Raw genomic sequence first — 23,857 nt, forward strand, 5'->3', positions numbered from 1 at the left:
AGTCCTCACATCAGGCCGTTTTGCTAATTAAATCAACATCTTCTTAGAGTCTGAGAAGGAGGGGGTTGAAGCAGTCAACGCTTGCTTGGGCACAGAGACCCCAAATCTGTATGTTGCCCTGTATGTGCCCCCCCCCAGACACACATTAAAGAATAGAGCCCCCCTCAGATGTCAGGGACATGGTCGGTAGGCAAGAGGCTAGCCTGCAGTCCCCTGCAAAAGCCCCTGTCCCAGTTGCGCCTGTCACATTCCCCCCCCCCTCAAAAGTCATCTAGCCAGGTCCCAGACCTCCACCTAGTCTGGACATGCATTCGTTGCATGAGTCAACTCATATAGTCGGTCCACATAATCATCATTCTTGGCCGCAGGGAAAAGTTGTCATTGGTAGGGGAGGAGCAGAGGTTGTGGACCCTTTGTCTGGCTCCCAGCACTTCAGCTGGGAGGACCTTACCATTTCCGTGGTGCGGTCAGCTGCTGGGGAGAGAGGCTGACTGCCCCAACTCCCTGTGATTCATGGTAGGTGCTGGACAGAGGCCAGCGGCGCTCTGCCCTGTTGCCAGTGCTTCAGCTGGAAGGTCTTTATCATTCCGGGGCTTGCCTCTGGGGAGAGGGGCCGACTGCCCCAACTCCCTGGAACTGTGAAGACATGGTAGGTGCTGCAGCCTCTGCCTTGTTGTCAGCGCTTTAGCTCGGGACCCCACATCCTCCAATCTGGCTGTTAGGGATTTAAGACGTCCACCTCCTCTCCCGGACTGTGGATTTGCCTTTGGGGAGGGAGGACGACTTCCTCCTCTCCTGGACAATAGATCTGCTGCTGGGGAGATGAGCTGGCTGCTCCATCTCCCATACCCACATCCAGTTCGTGGGATGACATTTCTCTGATACTGTTTCCCAGGTACACGGATCTTTGCTGGGGAGGGAATACAGTTTCCTCCGCACTGGCTGACTGTTGGGGAGGGAGGACAACCACCTCCTCTCCCAGACAGTGGAACTGCTGCTGGGGAAGAACGACCATCTCCTCTCCTATAATGTGGATCTGGCGTTGGGGAGGGAGATAGACCACCTCCTTTCCCAGACTGTGCAACTGCTGCTGGGGAGATTAGCCAGTTCTTCCATCTCCTGGACTTCCAGACTCCTGCTGTAGAGCGAGGACAACTTCCTTCACTCCCAAGTCCCTGAACTACTGCTGGGTAGGGAGGATGACCACCTCCTCTCCCAGACTGTGGACCTTCCGCTGGGGAGGGAGGATGACCACCTTCTCTCCCAGACGGTGAAACTGCTGCCGGGGAGGGAGGATGACCACCTTCTCTCTCAGACTGTGGATTTGCCGCTGGGGAGGGAGGATGACCACCTCCTCTCCCAGACTGTGGAACTGCTGCTGTGGTGAAGGGCTGCCCACCCTGCCTCCCTGGAGCTCCGGAAGTGCTGTTGGTGCTGAACAGAAGCCAGTGGCACTCTGCAGTGATGCCAACTCTTCCACTGGGAAACAAAATGAAAATTCTGTGGCATCGCACAAATCCTTCATGGTCACTGATTTTTGTAGGCAGAAGTCAACAGCACTCTGCCTCGATGCCAACTGTTCTGCTGGAGGCTCACTGGGTTGTTCCTCCTTAGCAGAAAAGTCTATTAAATCCCCAGTCTCTGGAATTGCTGAAAACCCAGGGTATAGGCTGTCAGCACTTGGACCCAGTGCCAGCACTTCGGTGGGTGACTTATAATCCATAACATCCATGGGTGCTGGGGCATACTGTTGAGCTTTGTTGAATAGTCTTTTGTTTGTTTGAATATTCTTTTGCTTGTTCCAGCTCCCATTCCTGAAGGGCTAGAAACTCCATATCTTCCTGTGCCCAGCGCACTTCAGAGATGTTCAGCATTGGGTCTCTGTAATGCATCATTATCTCCAAACGTCATTCCTGATCATTCCCAAAGTCAGGGTTCTTTGACAGCATCTAGTACAACAGCCCCAAGCCGTCATAGACAAAGCCTTCTGTGGGGCTGTCGTCTGCTGTTCAAGGGTACGCTTGGGCAACATGCCAGCAGAGGGCTCTGTAGTTCTCATCCAGCTGCATCTCTGCCCAAGCCAGCCTGCTTAACTCAGCTGTCCACTCCTTGTGCAGTTGTAACCCCCCCCCCCATATTTCAACACCTGCACTTCATACTGCAACCAGTAACTTTCCCGGATGGAGAGGAGAATTTTTCCTTGGCAGCCCTGCTTTCAAATTAGTGCTTCCTTCCAGAGTTGCCGGTGAACAGTCATACCATCGTAGCAGGACCTGCATTGCTGCACTTTCATCTCTTGCACTCTCCTTACAAATTCCTCTTCCATGGCTGCTGGTGTCTGTACCTCTCCTCTTCTACTAACCGGACCTCAGATCCTGGTGGTGGTTTGGACGTTCCACTGCTTGCCACCAAATGTGATGGAATGCCTGCCACACAGATTGGGTGATTCCGTCTGAGAACCGCTTCCTCGCCACAGGACCAAGGTATTATAGCTGGGCATTGCACCCAAGACTAGACAACACTAGCTTTGATGCCAAACTGGCAATGGGAATGCACACCCAGGATGCACACGATGAGAGAAGACAGTAAACACATTAGAGCAAGAGTCCTCACATCAGGTCGTTTTGCTAATTACATCAACATCTTCTTAGAGTCTCTGAGTCTGGGAAGGAGGGGGTTGAAGCAGTCAATGCTAGTTTGGGCACAGAGACCCCAATTCTGTATGTTGGCTCAGAGTCTGTGTATTTTGGGGAGACATGGACTTGAAACCCAAGTAAACTACTCCAAAGGTCCCCACAAGGCACACATTAAAGAATAGAGCCCCCGCAGATGCCAGGGCCATGGTCGGTAGGCAAGAGGGTAATCTGCAGTCCCCTCCAAAAGCCCCTGTCCCGGTTGGGTCTGTCACAACCTCAGTATACAGTCATGGCAAAAAATATCGGCACCCACATATTTCTGTCAGACAATGCACCACTTCGCCCAGAAAATTGTTGCAATTACGAATGTTTAGGCATTGTCATGTTTATTTCTTTTGTTTGTATTAGTATGACACGAAAAATTGGAGAAACAAAAAGCCAAATCTGACACATTCCACACACAACCCCATAAATGGACTGGACAAAATTATTGGTACCTTCTCAAAATATTAAGAAATAATTGCATTCCAAGTGTGTGATGCGCCTTTAAATTATAATTAAACTCACCTGTATCAATTAACAGATCTTAATGTTCCTGTATCCACTGTGCGCAACATTGTCAAGAAGTGTTCAGCCCATGACACTGTAGCTAAACTCCCTGGACGTGGACGACAGAGAAACACTTGATCAAGGATTGCAACGAAGGATTGTTCGATTGGTGGATAAAGAACCTCGATCAACTTCCACACAAATTTAAGCTGACCTTCAGGCACAGGGTACAACTGTGTCAGCTCATTCTACGTCGCCCTCTGAATGAGAAGGGGCGCTATAATAGAAGACCCTGGAGGACCCCACTGCTGACATAGAAACATAAAAAATCTAGATTTGAGTTTGCCAAAACTTACTGAAGCCAAAATCCTTTTGGGAGAATTTTCTGTGGACAGACTAAACAAAGCTTTTTGGTAAAGCCCATCATTCTACTGTTTTCAGAAAAAGCAATGAGGTCTTTAAAGAAAAGAATACAGTCCCTACAGTCAAACATGGAGTTGCTTTGCTGCTTCAGGCACTGGATGTCTTGACCGTGTGCACGGCATTATGAAATCTGAAGACTACTAAAGAATTCTGGGGTGCAGTATAGGGTCCATTGTCAGAAAGTTGGTCTCCTTCAGAGGTCATGGGTCTTACAGCAGGACAATGACCCAAAGCACACATCAAATAGCACCCACAAAGTGCTGGAGAGTACTGAACTGGCCTACACGGTCAATGCAGAAGGAGCCACTAGAGCCATTCATTTGTATTAGCAGCAGATGCCTACATATGAAATCAGATTAAGATAACTGAAGTTACCTTTCAAGAGATTAGCTTTGGTTTAAAGGGTAAAATAGAAATCCAGGCAAACAACTAAATACACCATTTGAAAACCTATATTATGTGTACTGTTTTAAAGTGGTTCTAAATGCTAGACATTGTTTACCCTAATGCATTCCCTGCCTTAAGGTAAAAAAATGTCCCTGTATTTTTACCGCCCCCTCACCCCCCTGTGTATTTACCTGAACTGGATCTCGATGCAACACTGTGTCTGTCTGCAGAGGCTCTCTCCTCTCCCTCTGCACACAGGGGCAATGGTGGGGGCCATTAGCTCCTGCTGCTGTCAGTCAAATCCTGTGGGCAGAAAGTGGGGGCGGGGCTAAGACACACTGTGTGTGTGTTTCAATAGATGCACACAGCCCATCTTGGGATTGAGCCTGCAGGTGTACCACCATAGGAAGTGTCTTCTTATGGGGGCACACGAAGATGAGCTAAGAGCACTGGCAGGGGGACCCCAGAAGAGGAATTTTCTGCGCTGCTTTGTGCAAAACCACTGTGCAAAGCAGGTAAGTATAATGTTTGTTATTTTAGAAGAAAAAGGCTGGGACAGTCCTATGAATGGTACTTTTGTACTCTGCACCAGGAGTATTGCTCTGTTGGTCTTTAGCAGGGTTGTATTTACCATATGGAACTCATGGGCTAGTGTCTAAAACAACATGGTTAGAGAAGATGGTAAAAACACAAAATGAAGAATATATTGTTTCAATGTGATTTAATTTATTGTATCCACTAATTATTTGTGGGTAGATTAATCAGCATAACTGTAGAGGGAAGGGGATTCAGGAAATGTGGAGCCAGAAAGTTTATGGTTTTGGAAAAATTAAACTATCTTTCTGCCTATGGAACAGAACACATACTACCACTAATAGTCCATGACGGACTAGCCTAATACCAACTAATCCAAGGAGTATTGACTAAAATGTTCACATGACACAAGGTTTGTACATAAGGTACACAAGGACATAATTCTTCAGGTATGTACCGTATTTGCTGGCATATAAGACGACCCCCTACTTTTCCTGCTAAAATGTAGTGTTTGGGCTATACTTGCCGTATAAGACTACCCCTCTTCCAATGCACACCAGTGGGAGGAATAGTGCCCCATCATCGGTGTCAGTGGGAGGAATAGTGCCCCATCATTGGTATTAGTGGCAGGAATAGTGCCCCATCATTGGCATTAGTGGCAGGAATAGTGCCCCATCATTAGTATCAGTGGGAGGAACAGTGCCCCATTATTGGTATCAGTGGCAGGAATAGTGCCCAAACATTGGTATCAGTGGGGGGAATAGTGCCCCATCATTGGTGTCAGTGGGAGGAATAGTGTCCCAACATTGGTGTCAGTGGGAGGAATGGTGTCCCATCATTGGTGTCAGTGGGGGGTGGAATAGTGCCCCATCATTGGTGTCAGTGGGGGGTGGAATAGCGCCCCATCATTGGTGTCAGTGGGGGGGGGGAATAGTGCCCCATCGTTGGTGTCAGTGGGGGGGAGGAATAGTGCCCCATCGTTGGTGTCATTGGGAGGAATAGTGCCCTATCATTGGTGTCAGTGAGAGGAATAGTGCTCCATCATTGCTATCAGTGATTGAGCACTATTCCTCCCACTGACACCAATGATACTTGCTGACCCTGTTCTAGTATGGTGCTGCTGCAGCCAGCATATGTGGTTGCAGCAGCACCTCTACACGGCACACTTACCTGCTGCTCCTGCACTCGATTTTCGCGGAGCCGCTCGGTTCCGCCCCCTCGCCGGTGATTGGCCGCCTGTGTGCCTTTTGCTGAGCTACAGTTCTGGCGGCCAATCACCGGTGAGGAGGCGGAGCCGAGCAGCCGCGCGAACATCCAGTGGCCGAACTGAAGGAGCAGCCACACTTCCTGGACCGGATCGTCGTGGGACTGGAGCCAGGTAAGAAACAGCCCCTGCCCACCCCTGTACTTAGTGTCCCTTCCATTGGAAGAGGGAAGGGGGGCGGCGGCACCGCGCCACCCCCCCTAAAAAGTGTCAGTATGCCGTATACCGGCGTATAAGACGACCCCCGACTTTTGAGAAGATTTTCAAGGGGTAAAAAGTCGTCTTATACGCCGGCAAATACGGTATATGAATTCATAAGTTCTAAATGCAGCCTTGGGTTTTACAGCAAGATCTTTTGCACAGAACTAGTTTGAATACTACAGTTGTCAAGGCCCTTGTCAGGTGGCAAAACCAGGCAGTTGATGCACATTTTTTAATGGTCCCAGCCCCCTGTCAAAACCAGGCAACAGCTGCTAGACAACCTCATACACATTGTCACGGTTCTGCAAAAAAATAGAGCATGTTGCATTCTACAGGCCATACCACCTGCCACTGTACCCCATAGAAGATGAATAGGGTAGTGTCACAACCGCATCCAATGGACATGGTTGCAGCATGATGAGGAGGGATTTTGGTGGGAAATACCTCTTCAAACAGGCATTCAAGTCGCCTGCTAACCACAGAACAGTCACTACTAACAGCTCGATCCACCACAAATCGCAAGTAAGCAGCTAGACCCATGTGAAAGTATCTACAGAAAAGCACCCATAGCACTTGCTTCTACACTACCTGAGCTCTCTAGACCAACTAAAGTAAATCTCCCTCGCAGAGACACAGAAACCTGACAGGAGTCTAACCCTTCCCTACCCTACCCAAAACCTTAAAAAAAAAAAAAAAAAAGTTGCTTTTAGATGTAATTTCACTTCTACCGATATACAGTAAACACTTTCATAACTACAAAAGAATGGCTGACTGTTTTTCTTCATACTCCTCCTTTGTGGCTTTAAAGTGAACCTGTCAGGTACATGAGTGTGCTCAAACTATTCTGTCAACGTGCATAATCATTTAATCAATTTTTGTGTGTCTCAGTCAGATGTCAGTGGAGGAATTGGCACAGAGGGGGCCATCAAGCAGTTAGAAAGGTGAACCATTCTGGCAGTAACATTTTATTATAGGCTGAAAGAGCCTGTGTAAAGGTTGTCCAACAAGGAGGCAGTTGCAATATCAAGGCGAGAATTAATAAGACGTTTTTTGGTGTCGTTTGTTAAGAAGGGGTGATTGGATTTGGGCCTAAAAGTAGAGACCAGAATCGAGGAATACACCTAACACATTGGCCTGAGGGGAGGGGTGGATGTTTGTGCTATATTGATTGTAAATATTAATTAAATTAGAAAGATACAGTGTCTTGAAAAAAGTATTCATACCCCTTGAAATTTCCACATTTTGTCATGTTACAACCAAAAATATAAATGTATTTTATTGGGATTTTGTGATAGACCAAAACAAAGTTGAATATTATTGTGAAGTGGAAGAAAATGATAAATGGCTTTCAAAATTTTTTACAAATCATTATCTAAAATGTGTGGTGTGCATTTGTATTCAGCTCCCCTGAGTCAGTACTTTGTAGAACCACTTTTTGCTGCAATTACAGCTGCAAGTCTTTTTGGGTATGTCTCTACCACCTTTGCACATCTAAAGATTGAAATTGTTTCCCATTCTTCTGTGCAAAATAGCTCAAGCTCTATCAGATTGGATGGAGAGCATCTGTGAACAGCAATTTTCAAGTCTTGTCACAGATTCTCAGTTGGATATAGGTCTGCACTTTGACTGGGCCATTCTAGCATATGAATATGCTTTGATCTAAACCAGTGGTCGGCAAGCCGCGGCTCGCGAGCCACATGCGGCTCTTTACCCAGTCTAATGCGGCTCTTCTGTGTGCCGGGCGCCTGCTCCCCTCCCTCCTCTCGGTCGGCCGCTCCCCTGCCTCCTCTCGGTTGGCAGCCCCAAAAGTCCGCGCGGACCTTTTAATCCGGCTTGCGGATGTGGCTGTCAGGATGTGTGTAGGCGGGGCAGCGTGCCGAACGTGAGGGGAGGGGAGCTAGGCTCCTCTCACAGTCCGCCCTGAAGACCCGAACGGCGCGGGAAGACAGCGAGAGGAACGCAAAAGGTAAGTGAATTGACACGGGGGACTTGGCTTACTAGAAGGGGGGGGGGGGAATAGTACTGTGGGGGATGAAATACTATATGAGGGATGAATTACTTTATGAGGGATGAAATACTATATGGGGGGATGAAATACTATATGGGGGATGAATTACTATATCAGGGATGAATTACTATATGAGGGATGAAATACTATATGGGGGGATGAAATACTATATGGGGGGATGAAATACTATATGGGGGGATGAATTACTATATGAGGGATGAAATACTATATGGGGGGATGAAATACTATATGAGGGATGAAATACTATATGGGGGATGAATTACTATATGAGGGATGAATTACTGTATGAGGGATGAAATACTATATGGGGGGATGAAATACTATATGAGGGATGAAATACTATATGAGGGGATGAAATACTATATGGGGGGATGAAATACTATATGGGGGATGAAATACTATATGAGGGATGAAATACTATATGAGGGATGAAATACTATATGAGGGATGAATTACTATATGAGGGATGAAATACTATATGGGGGGATGAAATACTATATGGGGGGATGAAATACTATATGGGGGGATGAAATACTATATGAGGGATGAATTACTATATGAGGGATGAAATACTATATGGGGGGATGAAATACTATATGGGGGGATGAAATACTATATGAGGGATGAATTACTATATGGGGGGATGAAATACTATATGAGGGATGAATTACTATATGAGGGATGAAATACTATATGAGGGATGAAATACTATATGGGGGGATGAAATACTATATGAGGGATGAAATACTATATGGGGGGATGAAATACTATATGAGGGATGAAATACTATATGAGGGATGAATTACTATATGGGGGATGAAATACTATATGAGGGATGAAATACTATATGGGGGATGAAATACTATATGGGGGATGAAATACTATACGGGGGATGAAATACTATACGGGGGATGAAATACTATACGAGGGATGAAATACTATACGGGGGATGAATTGCTATGGGGGATGAATTACTATATGGGGGATGAATTACTATGGGGGATGAATTACTATATGGAGGATGAATTACTATATGGGGGATGAATTACTATATGGGGGATGAATTACTATGGGGGATGAATTACTATGGGGGATGAATTACACTATGGGGGATGAATTACACTATGGGGGATGAATTACTATATGGGGGATGAATTACTATGGGGGATGAATTACTATATGGGAGATGTATTTTCAGTTTTAAAAATGTGGCTCTCAAAATAAATTTCAATCATGGTTTTGGCGAGATTTGGCTCAGTTGAAAAAAAAGGTTGCCCACCACTGATCTAAACCATTCCATTGTAGCTCTGGCTGTATGTTTAGAATTGTTGTCCTGCTTGAAGGTGAACCTCCTATCCAGTCTCAAGTCATTTGCAGACTTTAACAGGTTTATCTTCTAAGATTGACCCTTGTTTGGCTCCATCCATCTTCCCATCAACTCTGACCAGCTTCCCTGCCCCTGCTGAAGAAAAGCATCCCCACAACATGATGCTGCCACCACCATGTTTCACGGTACGAACGGTGTGTTCAGGGTGATGTGCAGTGTTAGTTTTCCGCCACACATAGCGTTTTGCTGTTAGGCCAAAAAGTTAAAATTTGGTCTCATCTGACCAGAGCACCTTCTTCCACATGTTCGCTGTGTCCCCCACATGGCTTCTCGCAAACTGCAAAAGGGACTTCTTATGGCTGTTTTTCAACAATGGCTTTCTTACCACTCCTCCATAAAGGCCAGATTTGTGGAGTGCACAACTACCAGTTGTCCTGTGGACAGATTCTCCCACCTGAGCTGTGGATCTCTGCTGCTCCTCCAGAGCAACCATGGGCCTCTTGGCTGCTTCTCTGATTTATGCTCTCCTTGCCCGGCCTGTCAGTTTAAGTGGACAGCCATGTCTTTGTAGGTTTGCAGTTGTGCCATACTCGTTCCATTTTTGGATGATGAATTGAACAGTGCTCCATGACATGTTCAAAGCTTGGGATTTTTTTTTTATAACCTTATCCCTACGTTAAACTTCTCCACAACTTTTTCCCTGACCTGTCTGGTGTGTTCCTTGGCCTTCATGATGCTGTTTGTTCACTAATGTTCTCCACCAAACCTTTGAGGGCTTCACAGAACAGCTATATTTATACTGAGATTAAATTACACACAGGTAAACTCTGTTTACTAATTAGGTGACTTATAAGGGCAATTGGTTCCACTAGATTTTTGTTAGGGGTATCATAGTAGAGGGGGCTGAATACAAATGCACGCTACACTTTTCAAATATTTATTTGTAAAAAATTTTGAAAACCATTTATCAATTTCCTTCCACTTCACAATTATGTGCCACTTGTGTTGGTCTAGCACATAAAATCCCAATAAAATGCACTTATGTTTTTTGATTGTAACATGAAAAAATGTGGAAAATTTCAAGGGGTATGAATACTTTTTCGAGGCACTGTACTTGTGGGTCCACGTGGTGCCTACACTTTTTGGTATTCTTGTTAGTTTGTGCACACTCCAACTAATTTGAAAATATTAATTTCTTGTTCTTGTACAGATCCTACATGTATCTTCATGTGGTAAATAGCAACTTGGTTTAGCAACCTAAAGTGGAAGAAAGCCCCCCCCCCCCCCTTTACCTATCCTGCCTAACCTCTATAAAAAAACTATATACTTGCCTATTTTTAATCTGCTCTGATCCCGTCACTTGATCCTGCAACTCTGTGTAAGGGAGCGCTTGACAACCGCTCTGAATTCTGAGAGCTTTGATGTCACCCATAGGCTGCTATGGCTCAGGCATTGTTGATCCATGTATAGCCAGCTTTAGGTAGCATAGGTAGGAGGAGGGGGAGGGAACATTTTCGAGAAGAGATATAGATAGACTTTTCTTTCAATATAAGCTGCTTTAGTCTGCCCACTATTCACTCTCCAGCATTGGCTGTTTTTTGTGATGACAATGACTACTGATTTAGGAGGGGGCAGGCCACTGTACTGACTTAAGGAACCAAAGTTTCTCTTCTCTGCATAATTTCTTGCATTTTTTTCAGTTCCTAGGACACTCCTGAAGATGTGGACAATTACTGTAAACACCTCTGGTTGCTTGCCTTTTAATTCGACTGCCAGTTTACTATAGGCAGCCCATATATGAGTCAGTTTATTTTTCTTTCAAACAGCAGGTTGAATAAAAAACACTGACTTGATTCTCCTATCCACACACTTGATGTGGCTGGGGGAATCCTCCTGCTGAGCTATTCTAACAGAGGGGAAGCTTCCCTCATAATAAACTGATCAGGCTATAGACTGCGGTGCTGATCGAGCAGGGAAAACTCAACAGAGCGGTTGTACAAAAGTCGAACGATACAACCACAGTGCCCATAAATGGATCAAAATTTAGCTGGCCCCTGCTGAATCAGCCGAATTTAACCTTGATCCAAGTTTTATATAACCCATTCCAAACTTTTCATGGTGCTGCTGGGTGAGACTGTAGCTTCTTGTTAAGCGACTCTGCATTGCAGGTGATTATCAGAAACCTAGAACTGGCTCATCTGTGCACTGGGATTTGGCAAGTTTAACTGGACAGAACCTTTTAATTTGTTTACTATTTTTTGTTTATTTTATATATATATACTCCTGTTGCTAAATGTATTATTTTTGTTTTGCTTGTTATATTATAACTGGTTTCTAAAACTACTTGCAATTGCACACTATCTGTTCAAAGAGCTTGTTACAAATATAACCCGCATGAGCTTTGTAGCATTTATTGCTGTCACCCGTGGTTTTCCATGCCTTCACCTAAGGAGCATGGTGGAGCTGCGATAATCTGAGCATTCTGTTTATATGACACAAAATCACAACTACTTATTGGTCTAAAGTGGCCAAGAAAGTGGCAACGTTACATAGCAGCTCTTTGATTATATACATTATCATATTGTATATAATGCGCACAATACCACGCGGTAGGGTACGTGATTACATGGGTAAAGAAATTGCACGTCTCGAGTGCCTTTAAACAGACAAGAGAGCAGCAGAATTACTCTCCGTAATTACAGACCCCCGAAGAGTTTATTGCTCTTGTATTAGGGAATGAGAGAGACCTTTATTGGGAAAGAAAGAACATAAGAGTAACAAACCTGAGATTTTCTTCTCTTTTTCACATGGAGATTTGGAAGCAGCAAGTCCTGTTACTGATAATGCTAGGCCTCACATGGACTTTTCAGTGATTAAATTGAAGTGTGTGTGCACATCAATTTAAAGTGACATTAAACGATACTCTAAATCTGGCCATAGATGGATTAAATTCAGTCAGTTTAGCAGGAACTGGTCATATTTCAATCCATCCAAGACTGGTCCTGTGTGAGAGCAGGGCCCCTTCATCAGGCATGTGATTAGTGCATATAGTGATGCAGAAATATTTTAAGTGCTGTCCACCATAGGTTTGCTATTGGGGGCACTTGGGAGGGGACCCAAGAAGAATAGGAGCATAGCAGTTCTGTGCAAAACCATTACACAAAGCAATAAAGTATAAGTATGTTTGTTATTTTAAGATAAATAACCTTTAGAATCAGTTTAACCAAGCTGTATTGGTTAATCAACGTGAAGGAAAGGGTACACTCACATGTAGTGTGGGATGATCACTTAGAAAAGGATTTTAAATCTTTCAGCAGGTACATTTCATATTCATATTTTGCTCTTTGGTCACAGCTTAGCTTAAATTTGTGAAGCTGAAGACCACAGACCAGTAATAGAAGGGATATGTAGAATTAAGTGAAAAGGGCATATTGTAACCTATTAGATATATTAGCCACATGTGTATGGTCAAAGTGTTGTGCAGCGATGCCTGAGAACTCTAATGCAACCAGAGAAAAACAAAGTTTTGGGATCCATGCGAGACAGTTAATATGTAAAATGAATTCTGAGCAATTTGCAGTGGTGTAGGTGCTATGTAGGAGCAGTTAGTGAGAGACAGGGGTGTGTGGGAGTCAGCCTCGTATGCTTGTCATTTCTGTTAATTGTACATATTTTGCAACCCCCGTTTCACAACTATATTCTGCTGAAATTCTCAGCACTGGTAAAGTGGAATATTTCTTAAAGGGATGCACTGCTTTTATATAGCTTTGGCTTCTATAAACATTCCATTTTAAGCACAACCAGTGTACTTGAATCTATCTTGATAAACCCTTCCTGTAATCCCCTGCACAACTGTACTCTGGGATATATTGGGCCAGCACTGGAAGACAATGTTTTGAAATAGAGGGCAACGTTAGCAGGGCCATCTTGTTGTACTTCTGTGCTTGTAATGTCCTGGGGGAAGGTAATCTTTACATAGCTGTATAGCTGATATAGTAACAGGCAAGGACCTGGCTGTGCTATTTGGCAGGGGTGTCTTAACCACATGGCAAGCTGTACAGAATTACACATTTCTTTTGCAGGTAAACCAAACCTTATTTTAAACGCAAAACAAAAGTTTTTAATAACAATGAAACCTAGATATGCCGAAGTTGCTAAACAGTGCTATTTGATACTACATTAATAGTAACCAATTGCAATTAGCAATCATCTCTTACTGATCTGACTTTAGGAATGTGAAATATGAGCAGTCATTCACATACAGTGTGGGTAGACCTACTAATGGACATTAAAGTCAGAAGAAAAAAAAAAGGGAAACGCTTTCCTGTGTATGCTATCATCTGTTCAACCTAGGGTACCTAGGCATCTTAAAAGGGATGATTAGTACATACTGTAATGAATAATTAAATACTGATGCTTGAGGGAATAATGCCTGCAGAGTCCAACAGGCTTTGACATTTTGACTGAATGAGGAAAGAAAAAACAGAGAGTGCACATGCCTAGTGCATTACCATAAAAAATGTTTAATAAAAAAGAAAGTAGGGCTCTGAGGAAGAGGCAAGTCCTCGAAACGCGTCAGACTATTGGATGTCTACACTCCCTATTGCGGACTGTTACTCAGCGCAGTGTTGACCCAGCTGTTCTTTATTATGTGCCTTGACTATATTGTCATTTGTGAGTACAACACCTACTTTATTTTTTATGGTAATGCACTAGGCCTGTGCTCCCTCTGTTTTTTCTTTGCTCATTCAGTATATTTGGATTCCCCGGTCTATTTGAGGGCAGCAAGGTGTGCATGTTCCAGGACATTCTTAATGTGGTTGTAGCCTGGATCGAGTCCATCCCCAAGTGCAGGAGCATTTGTGTTTGCTAGTTCTTTGACATTTTGACACCAGTTCCCATCAATGGATTGCTTGATTGCCCTTTTTCCAATGTGGGTTAATTTCACAGCCAGCATAGGACTGCAAAGCAGAACTGCCATGTTCACTGGGGCTGATTAACTAAAGCAGGGGTTTCCACATACAGTCAGGTCCATAAATATTGGGCCATTGACACAATTCTAACATTTTTGGCTCTATGAACCACCACAATGGATTTGAAATGAAACGAACAAGATGTGCTTTAACTGCAGACTGTCGGCTTTAATTTGAGCATATTTACATCCAAATCAGGTGAACGGTGTAGGAATTACAACAGTTTGCATATGTGCCTCCCACTTGTTAAGGGGCCAAAGTAATGGGACAATTGGCTTCTCAGCTGTTCCATGGCCAGGTGTGTGTTATTCCCTCATTATCCCAATTACAATGAGCAGATAAAAGGTCCAGAGTTCATTTCAAGTGTGCTATTTGTATTTGGAATCTGTTGCTGTCAACTCTCAAGATGAGATCCAAAGAGCTGTCACTATCAGTGAAGAAAGCCATCATTAGGCTTAAAAAACAAAACAAACCTATCAGAGAGAGGGGGGGAGGTTGGCACCATGGTGAACTGTGTGAAAGCAATTGGGCGGCAGCACTGCTCTCTGAATGCTTTCACCTGACAGGTGAGCTCTGCTTCTTGCCCGCAGCAGGACTAAATGTTGAAAAAAGCTACCTGCTACTACATGTCCCGGGCATTAGGCGATACAAATTCAACATCTCAGGTGTGTTACTAGCTGGATCCCCAGGTGAAAACAAAGAAAAAAAAAACTTTAAAACAAAACTAATGTAGCCACCACACCTATTGATTAGTAAGCTGCAATATATTAACTTTTTTTGGGTTTAATACCACTTTAAAGCCGTGTTTCTATGTCTAGTTTGTAATTACCGTATTCTGTATATGTATCCCACGTTAGGGCAGCTATATTTGCTCATCACATTTGTAGGCTCTGCTTCCTGCTTTGCAGTACTACACAATAGTTGTGCTTTACGGCTCCCATGACTATGAAATCTATGAGCTAGCCAACGTATTGGAAATAATATGCTTTCTGTGTGGCTGTTAGGAGACAAAGTAACTTAATGAGTAATCTGCAAATTATATAAATGAAAACACTGATATAATGAAGCAAGTGGTATCAAATGGTAGGTTCCGCATTCACTATGAACACACGTTCAATACCTGTGCTGTAATTGGGGCTCGTTCACACTTGACTTTATTTCTAAGGCTTAGTTCACACTAGCTTTGTCAGCAGGAGTCAGATAGGCATTTGGGAAGCTTTTTTTAACGCTTCTCAAATGCCTATGAAAATTTTACTTATGGCAGCACACAGTGCTGTTCACACTGAAGTGTTAGCGTCGTGGCAAAACTGACGCCTTGTGTCAAGTCCGGAGGAGTTGAAGCCTCCCATTCAAGTCTATGGTGCCGCTCTGCAAACGCAGGCAGGTGTTTGCGGTGCGGTTGCAAGGCGGTTGCAGAGTGTTAATACCATTTAACTTCATTATAGGCATTTGTGGTGTGGTTTTAACGCTTGGCAAACGCCTATCAACCGCCTCAAAACCTCGCATAGGGTGTTTGTGGAGCGTTTGAGGAGCGTTAAAAATGCTTCCCAAATGCCTGTCTTAACGCCTGTCAAATGCTATAGGGGTGTTTGGCAAGAGTTAGAAATAAAGTCAAGTGTGAACGAGCCCTAACTCTTGCCAAACGCCCCTATGGCATTTGACAGGCATTAGACAGGCGTTTTGGAAGCATTTTTGACAAAGCTAGTGTGAACGAAGCCTAAAGGTGCACCCCCTGGAATGATTTCTGACAGGAAACAGGAGCACAATGAGAAAACAACTCAGAATACAACTCAGCCTCTCTTGTGCTTCCTCCAACAGTGAACAGAAATAGCATCCTACATCAAAGATGTCATTTGAAAAAGCTTCTAGCACCTATGCAATTCCTTTTTTTTATTATTATTATTATTATTATTATTATACAGGATTTATATAGCGCCAACAGTTTGCGCAACGCTTTACAAAATGAAGGTAGACATTACAGTTACAATACAATTTGGTACAAGAGGAATCATTATTTATTAGATACGCACTATAACACACAACTTAACAGAAAGCTCTGCTATCCTGTAGAAGACCTCTGACCACTCATGTGTTTATGCTCCGTATGTGGGCTGTCAACACTCCAAAATCAGCACTTTATGAATCATTTTTATATAATTTTCATTTGTTTTCTACCTGTACATAGGGGTAGGATAGTAGTTTTTGTCCGTACCCATTCATTTCCGTATCCCCAGCGCATTGGTCAAAATGGCTACTTTTTTACACAATGAGCAGGAAATTGAGAAATGGGCAGCTGCCATCAATACTGTAAAAACAGCAAATAGGGCTTAGTACTGCTACAATCATAAGTCATCAGGCAAATTCACATATTGAGATGAATATTAGGTTAGCCACAGGAAAGAAAAGTGATTAGTTATAAAGTCCACTATAACCATCTACAATATTATTTTTGAAGGAGATGCTGGGGAGCCATATTTCATAGACAAGCTGAATGTACATTGCTAGGAATAGGAACATTATCTTATTGGGTTAGTTAGAGTATGTGCTCTGGGAAATGCTAAAATAACTCCATTCTCTTTCTGCAGTTTTCTGTAAAATCAGAAAACTCAACTCTAACCAGCCAACTTTTTTTTTTTTTTATAAAGGCAACCCATTTTACCTTGATGCATTCCCTATATTAAGGTAAAAAATGTCCCTGTAATTTTGTATTTCCCCCGATGAAGAGCAGAGAAAATGTGGTGTTTGGCCAAATTTCTGGAATCTAAATAATGCAATTCTGTATGAGCCTTTATAAATGATTTAATGGCAATGTTTGATGCCATTTTGCAAAAACATACAGCTGGTTCACTTGTGCGCATGCAATAATGTGCAATTTTGCCTATGTATTGCCTGCACTTTTTTTTTTTTAATTGGTCTATTGTAAATTATTGCTCATTGAGATTTTCAAAGAGACATGATTCTTTGGCATTGATCTTGTGTGAGGGAAACACCCAGGTTAGATTTCCATTGGGTCAAAAATAGAGCTTTATGGTCCTGCGGTGGTTTGGCCAATTAGGTATAAGTGACAGATGAGTATCTGAGAGGCCCTGTATTGATACAAAGTCAACCAGTAAGAAGTTAAAAAGTAAACATTTGGCGGCTGATAATCACATGTACGTACAACACAGTATGAGTACAAATATCCTGCATGTATCTGTCAACCACAGTATTTCTCTGAAGGATAGAAAGACCCAACAAGTTTTGAAGTAGGTTTTTTAGTTCTTTCTCAGGGGTATAATGGTACAGGATGCAGATTGTGACAGACTGGATACATGAACAGCCACAGATAAAAACAATAACCTTAAAATGCTTGCCGCCGCTATCTTCACTCAAGTGAGTACTCTGAAAACTAGGCCGTGGCACTCTTGGACCACTGAGGCCACCCAAGACGTTTCAAACGGGCAACGCCTGTCAGCGAGATCATCTAAGGGCCATGAAACACCCAAGCTCAGATAGTTGTGTGTGCTGCTGAATAAGTCAATAATATTTGAGGTGGGGATGCCCAGGTATTGAAATGTTTGATCCCTTGATGGTTACACAAGGTATCTGACAGAGCTCAGCAGTAATGCATCTGGGTCTCTGGCAGCTAGAGAGTAAAATTGTGTATTTTATAAATAGTTTATATTCCCTTTTGCCAAACAATAGTCCCAAAATAGAGGGAATGTCTTTGTATTGTATTGCATGGGGAGGATGGCAAACTTTCAAACATCCTACCATTAACAAATAAAACAGGTCCTGTATCGGTACAGTCCTTCAAAGGGAGACCTTGGTCTAGAAAAGGAGGGGGCATTGTGGTTAAAAAAAAAAATATGTAGAAGTTGGAGTGCCTTCCATATGTTAAGGCTGTATGGGCTTTCTGTTACTGTCCTGAAGTAGAAGAATGGAATGGATGTAGGAAGGGTCTGAAGAAAAATAGAGCAAGATTGTCATCCTGATGTTAACCCACCAAATCAGGAAAATAACCCTGTTCTATTTTGAAAGCAAAAGATTTACCTGATTCAGAAGCAGTGGAAAGTTAGTCAGCTGGGATAAAGGTGCCTAAATATTTAATAGTTGCAGTTACTTCTTCCTTTAAAGGACATCCTTGGCATTCCACGGTAGTGGTGGAGTATTAAATAGGAGAGCGAGAGAAGTAAGGAGGTCCTAAGAGCAGGTACCTGGATTTTGCTACCTATTAGGTCTGTTTGTCTGGTTCTCAGATCTATGTCTGGTTCACAGGCCAAAGGGTTTCCTGTCTGAAATCCAAACTGGTGGCAACTAATGTCAAAATATTCATTTAGACCTAGGCTGCTGTCCACAGTTCTTTTTAACAGAATGGGCATTGAATATTTACTGCATGCAGCAGCTATGGTATGTAACCAATAGGGATGAGCAAAGCTGCCCAGCTTCAGTTCACCGAAGGTTCAGCGAAACCTAGCATGGGAAGCTGGGCACTGCCATGAGGGGCATGTTTATGCAGCTTCAAAGGAAACATTGAAAATATACAAAGCTTTTAAAGCACATACCTAAGATAAAGATAACGTCTCTTCCTCCTTATCCTCCACCCTTCTAAGTAATCTCTATATTGTAAAAAAAAAGCCTTTTTCTACATTCCTAAAGTTATAGCCTCACGGTGCTGTAGTCCTGAACCTCCTCTCCTTTTCTGTTTACTTCCGGTAAGGGTCTTTATTTAGGGATCCACATCACTGCTTGCATGACATGTACACTTCCCATTGGTTGTCCAGGAGCAGTGTCTATTAAGGACCCATAAAAGGAGGGAAGTCATTACAAGTGGACTGTAGGGACCAACTAGCAAGGGGAGCATCTGTAGTGCTGAATTAGCAGTCCTCAGCACTCGGAAAAACCACAGTGGTGAAGAACCTTGACAGGGGACATGGGTTAGTATACCTTGCTTTAATCTCAGATGAAACTCTCATTAAAGAATCTGTGGAGGAGTAGACGCTTGTATTACAGCGTTATGAAGTAAAAATTATCTTGAGGAAGATTGACATCAGCAAGCCAATAGGACCTGATGGGGTGCCAGGCCATACATTGAGGGTATGTGCCATTCAGTTAACAGAGGTTGTTGTTTGAGTAGAGGATTGGTGGATGAATGAAAGACTGCCACCTCCATTCATAGAGCACTTTTCATTGCGGCAAGCGAAAGTGCAGCTTTTATGAATGGAAGAGGGTGTTGGAAAGGGCTGGCATAGTCAGCACTTTTAACACGTGTCTGTGACAGGTGCAGTAGCTTATATTAACCCGTAACATTGAAAGATCACAGCTGACGAGGGTATTCTAGGTGGAAGAGTAAAGAAAATTTCAAAATACATAGCAGCAACCAGTACAAGGGACACTTTGCATTCATTTTAAGCACCATCCCTGGCAAAAAAAGAAGCACAGAACCTAAGCTTTGTAACAAAGTTTTGACTGGAGTTTTGCTTTAAGAAAGATATACTAAGATGGCATATTTCACTGTGATGGTGATATTCTGCAACATCTGTGTTTAGTATTGCCTCTAGAAATCAGATATTGTTGATTAAGCATAGTAACTGAACAGAAGTCCATGTAGCGCAATGCCAGTAAAATACACAAAAGCCAGCACAAAGCTAATAAGAATGGTACAGAAAAAAGTTAGGTACAGTGCTGTGAAAAAGTATTTCCTAAATTTGTTTTTTTTTTTTTGCATATTTGTCGTACCTTAATGATTCAGATTATCAAACATATTTTAATATTACATAAAGATAACCTGAGTAAATACAAAATGCAGTTTTTAAGTGATTATATTATTTATTGAGGGAAAAAAAGCTGTTCATACCTGGCTGGCCATATGTGAAAAAATAATTACCCCAAACCTAATAACTGGTTGTGCCAGCCTTGGCAGCAGCAACTTCAATCAAGCGTTTGCCATAACTGGCACCGAGTCTTACACATTACTGTGGAGGAATTTGGTCCACTGTTCTTTGTAGAATTGCTTTAATTCAGCAAAGTTTGAGGCATTTCCAGCATGAACAGTCTGTTTAAGGTCATGCCAGAGCATCTCAATCAGATTTAAGTCCAGACTTTGACTAGGCCACTCCAAATCTTTAATTTTGTTTTGAGCCATTCAGAGGTGGACTTGCTGGTGTGTTTCGGATCATTGTCCTGCTGTATTACCCAAGTGTTCTTGAGCTTGAGGTCACTAACTGATAGCCGAACATTCTCCTTCAAGATTTTCTGGTAGAGTGCAGAATTCATGGTTCCATCAGTTATGGCTAGTCATCCAGGTCCTGAATCTGCAAAGCAACCCCAGACTATCACACTACCACCACCATGTTTGACTGTTGGTATGATCTTTTTATGAAATGCTGTTTTAGTTTTACGCCTGATGTAACGGGACACATACCTTGCAAAAGTTCAACTTTTGTCTCATATTTGCCCAAAAGTCTTGGGAATAATCAAGATGGTTTTTTTTTTTTAGAAAATGTGAGATGAGCTCTTCTTTTTTGTAAGCAGTGGCTTTTGCCTTGGAACTCTCCAATGGATGCCACTTTTGCCCAGTCTCTTTCTTATTGTAGAATCATGAACACGGACCTTAACTGAGGCAAGTGAGGCCTGCAGTTCTTTGGATGATGATCTGGGTTTTTTTATGACCTCCTCGATAAATGTCAATTACTTTTGTTTCTCATCTGTTCTTGAATTTCTTTAGTTGCAAAAATAAAGCATGATGTGTTGCTTTTTGAGATCTTTTAGCATGCTTCACATTTTCAGACAACTTCTATTTAAGTGGTTTCTTCATTCAACAGGTCTGGCAGTAATCAGGCTTGGGTGTGGCAAGTGAAATTTAATTTAGCTCAGCTTTTAAAAAATGTGGTTAATCACAGTTCATTCATGATTGGGGGGGTTACTTTTTTACATAGGGTCAGGCAGGTTTAAACAGCTTTTTTTCCTTTAATAAATTAAATCACAATTTAAAAACAGCATTTTGTATTTTCTCAGGTTATCTTACTGTAATAATAAAATTTTGTTTGATGATCTGAATCATTTAAGTGTGACAAATATGTAAAAAGAAATCCATAAGGAGCAAATACTTTTTCAAAGCACTGTAGATGCGGCACACATTTCCTGCCGGTTTCAGTGTGATTCTATTGCCATTTGACAGCTCTCTTCTCTCTCCCGCCCCCCAAACCTAGCTCTGAAGTAAAGTTATTGGAACAATTGTAGTACATTTATTTGCTAAATGCGGGACAGAGAAAATAATAAAAGATTAGACTTAGTAAGGGATTAAATAATTTTGACAGGTTAAAAGTATTGTTGTTGCCAATTACATCATGGGGTTATATTTATGATGTAGGTGACAATTGTGTATTTTTTTTTTTCTTTAAACAGGTGACTCAACAGTTGGGAAAAGCACACTGATCCAGCTATTTCGGAGTGATGGAAGCCACTTCCAGAAGAATTATACTATGGTAAGTCTATAAAGTGTGGTCAGTGAGTATTCTTGATACCCATCTGTGGTTTTCCGATACGTGGTGTGGAAAAATTCTATTAAGTCAAATGCTTTGCAAAGATTATTTGCTATTTCCATGCCACCTTGAAGTGAATAGTAGCTGCAGCATCTGTGGAAGCTGTTTCAGCGGTAGCTGGTCATTTGTGTTACTTCCACTTGGGAATATGTGAATTCTAAAACCAACACCAACATTATCCAATCTGGATACATTTTTGTATCAATGCCTCTGTGTACACAACCGAAGCGTGAGTTGATTACACACAGTTTACAGTAGGCAGCATCTGTAAACTCTACTTACAAAAAAAAATGGTTAGTGGTGGTTGGCAAAGCTCTTCTAAAAAATGCTAATTGCCTGGTTTTCAGCATGATCCAACAACTTTAATAATTTGAGGCACAGACCTAGAACAAGTGTACAGATCAGGACTTCTGACTTTACTCTGACATCCTTGTCCCGTGTCAATGACTTGGAAGATATTGACTTACAAGACAGCCAGGTAACTGATATTTCCAGGAGATCAACAATGGCAGTCCTGTATTTCTCTCCGTATAAGCTCCCCTTTTAAAGTGGATGTAAAGATAGAAGGCTTTCTACCTTTATGCATGAATGTAAAAAATTTCCGGTGTGCAGATTCCTAGCGCTCCCTTATACATACTTGAGAACATTCTCATTCCAGCGCTGTGCCCGAAAGCAGTCTCTCGCTCGCTCTCCCTCTCTCATTCCCTCTTTCCATCTTTTCTCTCTTTCCTCCCCCTCTCTCCCCCCTCCTCTCCCCCCCCCTCTCTCTCCTCCCCTCTCTCCCTTTTTCTCTCCTCCCCTTTCTCCCCTCCCCTCTCTCCCCTCCCCTCTCTACCTTTCTCTCTCTCCTCCCTTCTCTCTCCTCCCCCCTCTCCCCTCTCTCTCTCTCTCTCTCTCCCCCTCTCTCTCATCCCCCCTCTGTCTCTCATTCTCTCCCCCCCTCGCTCCCCCTCTATCTCCCCCTCCCTCTCTTTCCATGCCACTCTTCCTCTCTCTCCACCCCTCTCTCCCTTTCTCTACCCCCCCCCATCTCTCTGTACCCTCTCTCTCTCCCCCCCCTCTCTCTCTCTCCCCCCTCTCTCTCTCTCCCCCCTCTCTCTCTCTTCCCCCTCCCCTCTCTCTCTTCCCCCTCTCTCTCTTCCCCCCCTCTCTCTTCCCCCCTCTCTCTCTTCCCCCCTCTCTCTTCCCCCCTCTCTCTTCCCCCCTCTCTCTTCCCCCCTCTCTCTCTTCCCCCCTCTCTCTCTTCCCCCCTCTCTCTCTTCCCCCCTCTCTCTCTTCCCCCCTCTCTCTCTTCCCCTCTCTCTCTCCCCCCCTCTCTCTCCCCTCTCTCCCTTCCTCTCCCCCCCTCTCTCTCTCTCTCCCCCCTCTCTCTCCCCCCTCTCTCTTCCCCCCTCTCTCTCTCCCCCTCTCTTCCCCCCTCTCTCTTCCCCCTCTCCCCCCTCTCTTTCTCTTCCCCCCTCTCTCTCTCTTCCCCCCTCTCTCTTCCCCTCTCTCTCTTCCCATCTCTCTCTTCCCCTCTCTCTCTCCCCCTCTAGCCAATCCAGTGGTACTAGGCCAGTCATTAAAGAGTCCCTAAAAATTAGAAACAATGGCTTTGAAATGACAGGGATCGATTCTTTAAGGACCCATGGGTGTATGCCATCCGGTCCAGGTGCTTTATTCTGTTTAAATATTTTTGGATCATATCAATTGTGAGCCAATGTGGATCATCTGGGGCTGTGTCAATACCATGCATAATAAGAGCTCCCCCATGCTCCTTTATTTATATATATATATATATATATATATATATATATATATAGAGCTGAAGAAGGTATATAATAAATTTGCCTTCTCTCTGTCCCCAGTCACCCACTCTAGATTTTGTAAAAAGCCTACATGCTCGGACCTGACCATTTATTTATTTTCGGTACTTGTATAGCGCCGTCCATTTACGCAGAGCTTTACACACATATATATATATAATGTACATTCACATCAGTCCCTAACCCTCAAGGGGCGTACAAGCTAA

At 43.2% G+C, this 23,857-nt stretch overlaps 1 protein-coding gene across 1 annotated transcript in view; it reads left to right on the top strand.

Annotated features, from left to right (window-relative positions):
• IFT27 (intraflagellar transport 27) overlaps positions 1 to 23,857 on the top strand; it is a 73,829-nt gene that overhangs the window by 17,031 nt on the left and 32,941 nt on the right. The window contains exon 2 of the mRNA XM_089681950.1: positions 21,710 to 21,789. Within this exon, the coding sequence (XP_089538076.1) occupies positions 21,710 to 21,789 (80 nt within the window). The remainder of the gene's footprint in view (positions 1 to 21,709; positions 21,790 to 23,857) is intronic.

Source organism: Staurois parvus, unplaced genomic scaffold (genome assembly GCF_062004578.1).
Source record: "Staurois parvus isolate SC_StPar_1 unplaced genomic scaffold, SC_StPar_1.0 ptg000282l, whole genome shotgun sequence".
NCBI lineage: Eukaryota > Metazoa > Chordata > Amphibia > Anura > Ranidae > Staurois > Staurois parvus.